Source organism: Saccoglossus kowalevskii, chromosome 19, assembly GCF_978046115.1.
Source record: "Saccoglossus kowalevskii chromosome 19, keSacKowa6.1, whole genome shotgun sequence".
Classification (NCBI taxonomy): domain Eukaryota; kingdom Metazoa; phylum Hemichordata; class Enteropneusta; family Harrimaniidae; genus Saccoglossus; species Saccoglossus kowalevskii.
Genome location: NC_140659.1, coordinates 17,563,106 through 17,571,686, shown reverse-complemented (window position 1 = coordinate 17,571,686; position 8,581 = coordinate 17,563,106). Strand labels below are relative to the sequence as shown.

Sequence of the window (8,581 nt, the reverse complement as noted above, 5' to 3'; positions counted from 1 at the left end):
AGCGAATCTCTCTTGTCTTTTTTGATTTCTTTGTTTGGCGGCCATTTTGAATTGATAATAAAGTCATTAGCGACATCTTGAATTAGCGAATCAGTTCTCTCGCTAAATTCGCGAAAAAGACATGTTTTACAGTATTATTTCACCAAATTTAGTTTGGAAAAACATATTCCTGTGGTGCTGGTACAGGGGTCATTAAAATAGAATGTGAAATTCATCCCTGATATAGCAGGATTCGCACAATACCGGTACACAAGTTCTTTCAAGGCGATCTAAATTACGTTTGCGTCCACTCTCAGTAGTGAGAAGGTGACTGGAGCAACGTAAATTTTCGGCGCGGATGAGAGGGTATGATTTATAGTATATATAAATTCACTGTTAATTCATATGCCGATATCTGTTTCTGTATTCTTTTGTATTTTCAATGATTCATTCCCAGCCTGATAAGGTTGCATGAGTTACGCCCTCGGCGAGCGTCACTCAAGCCTACATGTCAGGCTGAATTAACCAATTCTAATATCAATTTGTTTTTTTAACAAGAATATATATACAAATATTTCATTAAATCCTAAGATGGAGACAGACTACCGGGGGGGGGGGGGGGGGGGGGGGTGTAAATGCAATTTTTAGTAATGAGAGAAAATGTGACCAACTCAAACATAAGCATCATTTTCTGATGGACAGCTAAAAATCTAATAAAGAAAAAAGAGTAATTTTTCCTAATTGTAAGATAAAAAACAGAATTTTACTGACATGAAAACTAATGATAAATTCACTAAAATCATGAGAAGAGGCCTCATGAAAAAAAATGTTCTTGATCAAACCATTAAAAATTATTTGGTTTTTGTCTCAAATATTTGACAATCCACAAATTTCACATTGTGAAATAAATGAAAAAGATGATCAACTCGCAATTGTTCTGGTTCATAATATTTTACAAAACCATGGTATATCACACTATTATTCTCTTAGTTATGATCATTGTAATTTGTAATTATTCAGATTATTAACATTTATAATTAAGTTTCATTAATAAAAATTTAAACAAAAATTCTCATACATTTGATGTGAAGATTATAAAATAGTGATGATGCCACCAGTAGCTCCCGGATTTAATGCGTTGATAATCAAATGTCAAATATCACGACCTTTGACCTATGATGAAAGAACAGGCGATGTAAAATACTGGAAGTGCTGCATTTGTCGGTAAAACTTTTTTTTCCCCAAAGATTCAGTATACAATACATGCAACTGTTGTTTAACATTGGAGATGTGCTTCAATAGAGTAGTTACGAACATATTTTAATGAGAAAACTACAGCTTTTCAATCCCAGATGTTATAATATTTTACATGTACCTGCATGTATGAACAAGTTAAAATAGAATGCAACGTATAAATGTTATCATGTGACATTATGATACGTGGCATTTAAGTAAAGGTAGTCCAAAGTGAATTTTTTTTTTAAAAAACCACTAAAGGGTGAGTTTATATACTGGGTACACAATATGAGTTTAAGCGTTATCGCATGTTTTCAGCAAGTTTTCATGGTAACTATAAACATGATTATTTTACTTCAATTTGTTTACTGTGAACATTTTTCAAGTCTGTCAAATTTATTGTAGATTTTACAAGTCTTTAAATCATTTCTTCATGATTGTCATAAAATACTGGAATCATGGATTTAAAAAAAAGGAAAAAATTGAAGGCTATACCTATATTGGATTTTAATCAGATTATTACTATAGATATAACACAAAAATTAGAAAAAAGTATTCATTCGCAACCTTACATGGGCAAGTCAATAGATTAATTTCTTTATTTTCAAAATAACATTTATCTTGGGGCTTCATAATAAATAGTAATTTAATCTGTCTTATTAATATGATAGCAAAATAAGCAAGCTTTAAAATAACATTTTAGTGAAAACAAATTAAATTAAAATATTATTTCTATGTGAGTATACATCCAAGTTATCTAGATCAAATTTTTGATATATGTATTTTTTTTTTAAATCGTGTGGTGCCTTGTATTTAACCTTTTTGTACACACACCCCAGAATGTCATGTAATAAATTATTCACAGAATTTTCATGATTATAGACTGCATCTAGTCGTATATTTCATTTAGTTAATTCGTCTTCCTCCACCGGCACGTCTTCTCTCTCTTCTCTCCAGTCATTTAGGTATTATGAGATACTTTTTACAATTTTATTGGAAAACTGGACACTATTTTTTTTTTTCATTTTTTTTTTCAATATTCAGTACTTTAAAATTACTGTATATGCATAATTATCATCCTCATTATCAAATTTTCATATTATCATCATTTGAGAATCGTGTGAGACCTATACGTAAGGCTGGAATAGTTTTACAGGACATGTAAATGTCATCTTTTTTGTACTCAATGTTTCACAGTTTTGAATTTTGATTGATTTTATGTTCATCTTTGTTTTCAAGCAATAATGAAATACTCAGAAGTAGCTGTCTTTGCATTGCTTCTCATGGTAACCATGACAACAGTTGCCATAGATGATGAAGAAGGATGCGATGAATCTGAAAGCCTTCTTTTGAAATATACAGTAAGACACATCATTTCAATTGCTCTCTATATAATTATATACAAATTAATTAATATCAATTCACCAAAACGACTGCACAATTCCAGGTGAGAAAATGTTCTTCCATATATAGAGCACCCTCCACCTGGTCTTACATAAAAAGTTTAATTTTAATGAACACATTTAAACATATGTCATTACTAGTGTCTGGTTTTCATTTAAATTCAAACTTTAATTGTGATTGGCTCACGAGTAGATATTTTATATTTATTAATTTTTTCATAAAATTTGAAAAAATTTATAATTCACAGCTGCTTCATTTTTTTTTCATAACTATTTATGAACATCTCTGTCCATTCCATTTATAATATTAAATATTTAAGTTGTTTATCTACTCTTTCAGTTTGAACCAAGTGGTTTGAAGTACACAGAACCAGATGTCAAAACTAAAAAGGCTACCTTTGCCATGGGCTGCTTTTGGGGTGTGGAATCCACTTTTGGTGCAGCACCTGGAGTGGTGAGGGTCAAATGCGGATATACTGGAGGAAGCAAACTCAAACCAACCTACACTAATCTGTGAGTATTCTCGGGGGCGGACATCCGGGCATTTTCACCACCTGACAACCATCACAGTGAAAACAAAGACCGAAAACTCTCAGAAAACGGTACTTTAAGATTGTTTTTGAGACTCCCCTGAACAGTGTAGCAAGATTACCCTTGCGTGTGCAATTTAACATATATAAATTTGGTTGTTCAGGATTACTTCTAGTTTGAGCTTGTGTTGTTTTCTTGAATTTAGCTATTTTCACCAGCTCTTCGACCAGCATTTGACAGCAGTTCTCGCAGAGCCCATAGAAATACATGGTAGAGAAGTGCGCGTTTTAGCAACGTGGAACGTCTTGTGACGTAGCTCCGCCCCCAAGAATATATCCCTATAAACAAAGATGGTGACTATATATATATATACACTGTAACCTCAATATAATGAACACCGTTATAATGAACTTCCTGATATAATGAACACATAGCGTGTCTCCCGCTCACAACAAACCCAATGTATTGTGTGCTTCATTATAGTGAACATTTCACTATAACAAACTAATTGTATGTCCCCCGAAGAGTTCGTTATAGCGAGGCTACGACCAACGTGAGTACAGACTGAGACGTTACCAAGCTTTATTTAGATATTTTTTTAGGTGATTGAAAGGTATCGCAGGAGTCAAGGGTCGTAATTAGTGCATGTCACCCCCAGGTCAAACTTCATACTTTATCAACACAAATAATGTACAGCCCAACGATCACCGACTTTAATTACTTCCTTCTAAATTTGTATAACATCAGTCAATAAGTGTATGAAAAAGAATTTCAAAATATGGAACATTTCATACTTCTTAGTAAATTGGCCCAGCTGTAGTGATTTTTTTCAGTTAAATTATAATAATAAAAAACTTGAAAAAAAATAGTTCTGCAAAATCTTGTGTGAACACAAAACCACATGGATAATTTCGTGGTTACAGGGGATTTCGCGTTAAAACATCCATTTCGTAATATTTTTATTTAATTTAAATTTTAAAAGAAATAAATTACCCAGACTGAGCTAGTCTAATTTCCTAGTAATTGGCTTAGTTGTGCTGAGCATGCTCTGAAGCTGGTTTCAAAATTACTGGTTGCATGATAGGTTTTGAGGTTATCTAGATAAAAAATAATTGTGATTGTGTGTCAAGTCCGGACACGTAACTCACAGCCACTATAACTACTGATAATATTTTTTTATCACATCTCACTGCTGTTACGCATGCTATGATTGGTTGAGACCCGGTCACATGACATGGAATAAAAATGGATATTACATGGTATATTGCCCGCCAAGTGGATATTTCATGGGTATATCACATGGATGACGTCACCGAAACTTCTGCGCAACGATACTGCGCATAACAAATTGTCGTTCGCTGCACTGGTGCTGCTCTGGCCGCTGTTGATTTCGGGGTTGCTTTCAGGGTTTTGAAGGAACTTTAGCCATCCGAAATAGACAGTGAACGTACCAGAATGGATATTAAGTAAGATACTCTGTTTTGATGTATAGGGTATTTTTTATATGGAGCGAAAATGTACGGCAAAGCCGCCACTGAAACATCGCAGCCGGGGTCGCTGCAGCGCGTTCTACGCTGTGAGCATTTCTACGCGTTCCACGCCGATGCTAAGCGAAAACACTCTAAAGCTGTGTTGGCTTGTGAATATGTGTGGTACGTTCGTGAGAAAGTAATTTCAGTCACTTCCATGGCACTCTGACATTTTTATCTGTATAGTGATCAAATAACTTGCGTTTGAGAATTTCTCAATTCATTTCAAAAATGTTATTCTCGATAATTTGAGTGATCCACACTGCTGAAACACTATACTATACATGGCTGAAAATAACATTTACTGAGTGTATTTCGTTGTTTTTTCAGCAAACAATGTATGTATGTTATTGAGTAATGTGAAACTTGTTATAATAGATAAAATAAAATATTGCATACTTCAATATAAGTGTTGTTATTTTGTGGGAGAGCGGGTGTGAGTGATGTATGGTAGCTGTGATTGTCATGGTGGATGTCTGTTCGATGTGATAAAATAAAAAACACATGGTTATTCGGGAAATATCACGATTTGTTGTCTGCCCTTGGGCTGTTGGTCATTCTTTGGGCAGGCAACAAATCGTGATATTACCCTCACAAGCATGTGTTATTATTTAAATATGAATCAACTTATTTGATATGTTAGAAAATTCCGGTTTAGCAAATAATTAAAGGACGGTAGTCGTCGTGCCGCGTCCTGTTCTATATGGGTCTCATAGCGGCGTATACAACGCGTGTAAAATACATTGTTTATTTACATGAAATTCGAACACGCGCTGCGCGACGACCACCACGCTTTAAACTTTATACCTGGCACATCATAATTTGTTGTCGCTGTATAATGTTTTACAGTGAACATTTATATATGATATTTCTCGTATTAATTATTCTGTTTGAGTATCAACATCAAAACTCAGATTTTGATCTGTGAGACTAAAAAAAAATGTTTAATTTTTTATCTTAAAACGCAGTGGTCGTCGCTCAGTGCGTGTTCGAATTTCATGTAAATAAACAATGTATTTTACACTCGTTGTGTACGTAGCTATGAGTCCCATATCATACAGGACGCGACACAACGACTGTCGCCTTTTAATGCTAAAAAAGCGGTAAACTAATAGTCCTTTTTTCTTCTTTTTTTGTTGTGTATTTTTTCTTTCTTTCATTTTTAAAATATTTTGGCAAAACCCATAAAAATTGTGTGACTATCAGATACAAATCAGTCTTTTTTTTTTGTCTTCACAGACTGATTTTATTATTAAATAAAACAACGATATTTTTTCACATTTTAAAAGTTTTTTATTCTTTATAGTGGTGATCACACTGAATCTGTTGAAATAGAGTATGATCCTACCAAGACAACATATCGTCAACTTCTGGATATATTTTGGAAGACTCATGACCCAACTGAGTGGAACAAGTCGCAGTACAAGTCAGCTGTATATGCACACGATGAAGAACAAGAAAGATTGGCACAAGAAACTCTCTTAGAAGAACAGAAAAATTATGGAAGTAAAGTCGTAACAGATGTACTGCCGGCTGGAACATTTTATGATGCAGAAAAGTAAGTTATTTTATGACTTACTGTAAATGCTTGAATTACTGTAAAATACTTTATTTTCGCTTAAAATTAATTTTCGCTATTTTCGCTGAAGTGATGATTCAGTGAAAATAAAATCCAGTGAATATACCTTTTATCTTATATTTTACATTCAACTTGTTAAAAATCAGTGAAAATAAATTCTGTACAAAACACTCAAAAAGTCTTTTCAGCAAAAATAAATTCCAGCTAAAATAAAGTATTTTAATTGTACTGATGAGTGGAATTCGATAATTTAAATAACGCTAATTATAAAATAATGATAGAACTCAATGTTTACCTACGTGAACTTAAAATCCAGCGGAATTGGTCAAAACATCAATAAATAATTGCACATGAAAATACAGCATTCATTCAAAGTTTAATTCAAATTTTCAGCACTTTTCTCTAAAGTTGAATTTGGTGAAAAAAAAATATTATGTTTTTTTTCTCAGAGACCAATATTAAAAGAGCAATGGTCGTCACGCAGAGCTTGTTTGAATTATGTGTTTATATCTTCAACATAAATAAACACTCACTTTTGTCATCTTGTTAAATCTGGATCACATATAATATATGAGAAATAAATTGTGTTTGTTTACACATATTATAAATGCTGAAGACTATGACGATTTAACGAAAATTTCAATTCGTCACGTGTGTGCAAATACTATTAAAGTGTCATGTACAATGTACTGCATTTTTTGGCAATTTTTTTATTCATGTAAATGGGGTAAAATAATCATACTATATATACGAGAAAACCGTGAGCACCTAGACAGAAAAAAATTACTCTATTTTGAAAAAAAAATCATTTCCAGCTAAAATAACAATGAAAAACCATTTGAGATCAGTATAATATGGATTAGAAACAGCCCATATGCTTCTACAAAAGTTTTGTGAAACTGATGAACAGAAATTTTGAAAAGATAATTTCCAAATATATGTTTTTGAGATCAAATTGGCTGTTGCTGTGGCTCTGTTGCACTATACTAAAATTCAGATGACACAAATGACAAAGCTATTCCAGAGCATGTAGTTTCCATCCGGTTCAATTCTATGTTTCTTTAATAATTCTTGGTGCTTTTTTAGCAGAAATTTATTAAGAAGCAGTAAGTCCCAAATTCCTACAAATTAAAAAATCACAAAAAATATTAGCAACAAAATTCCAGTTCACTATTGCACCATTATAACACCCAACTTTAATTTTCTTTTCTTATGCAGTTATCATCAAAAATACTTCCTGCGTTTCCATGACAATCTGTTACAAAGCCTGGGAATGGGGGATGGAGAGTTACTGACTTCTTACCGAGCATCTCGTCTCCTTGGTTACATCACTGGGAATGGTAGCGTGGAGGAATTCAACAAAGAAGTTAAAAACTTAGCATTGAGCAATGAACAAGCCAACTACATCAGAAAGATTATACACAATAAAAATAGTGGTTCATGTGCGAAGAAATCACCATAATGGACCAAGTACTTTGAGCATGTGCTCATTTACATAACCAGATACTTTATTTGCATAAACTTTTAATAATCAGATACTCTTTTGGATATCATATGCATAGCTAGAAATGTTGCTTTAAAACTACTCTCTGAATATAAAATTGGATTACTATTAAGAAAATAGTATCATTATTTGACATTTATTTACTTTCTAATCAAAAAATTTGATTGATGTTTAATTTGATGTTTGAGTGAATTTCACTATAAAACAATACATTCTATTCGTAAATGTTAATATTCATTGAATTAGCCATCAGAAAAACAATAAAACCTAGTAAATAATTAGCACATGTACAGAAAATTATCACGATATAATTATTGCATTTTTATCATTTTTTGATAATTAAACAACTTAAACCTGGTGATTAATTAGTTCTATTCAATTTTTTTGGTAAATAGACACACATTTCATTCATAAACATGTTTATGCATCAGAATATTCTATGTAACACATATCAAAGCTTTATCAGTGATTATTATTCAAGACAGTTACAAGTCTACATTTCACCAGATACCTTGAGCAGTGTCCATGTCGGGTATTATAGTACAGGTGTACATTTCACCAGTTACCTTGAGCAGTGTCCACATCAGGTGTTATAGTACAGTTGTACATTTCACCAGTTACCTTGAGCAGTGTCCATGTCATGTGTTATAGAACAGGTGTACATTTCACCAGTTACCTTGAGCAGTGTCCACATCAGGTGTTATAGTACAGGTGTACATTTCACCAGTTACCTTGAGCAGTGTCCACATCAGGTGTTATAGTACAGGTGTACATTTCACCAGTTACCTTTAGCAGTGCCCATGTCATGTGTTATAGTACA

The 8,581-nt window shown here is 32.9% G+C and overlaps 1 protein-coding gene across 1 annotated transcript; it reads left to right on the top strand.

Annotated features, from left to right (window-relative positions):
- The first annotated feature begins 1,163 nt into the window (after positions 1-1,163).
- LOC100378343 (peptide methionine sulfoxide reductase-like) lies at positions 1,164-8,122 on the top strand. The gene is made up of 5 exons (XM_085493575.1): positions 1,164-1,203; positions 2,455-2,576; positions 2,959-3,131; positions 5,985-6,236; positions 7,476-8,122. Exons 2-5 carry the CDS (start codon positions 2,460-2,462, stop codon positions 7,717-7,719), a joined length of 786 nt encoding a protein of 261 aa, XP_085349701.1. The 5' UTR covers positions 1,164-1,203; positions 2,455-2,459; the 3' UTR covers positions 7,720-8,122.
- The last annotated feature ends 459 nt before the right edge of the window (positions 8,123-8,581 follow it).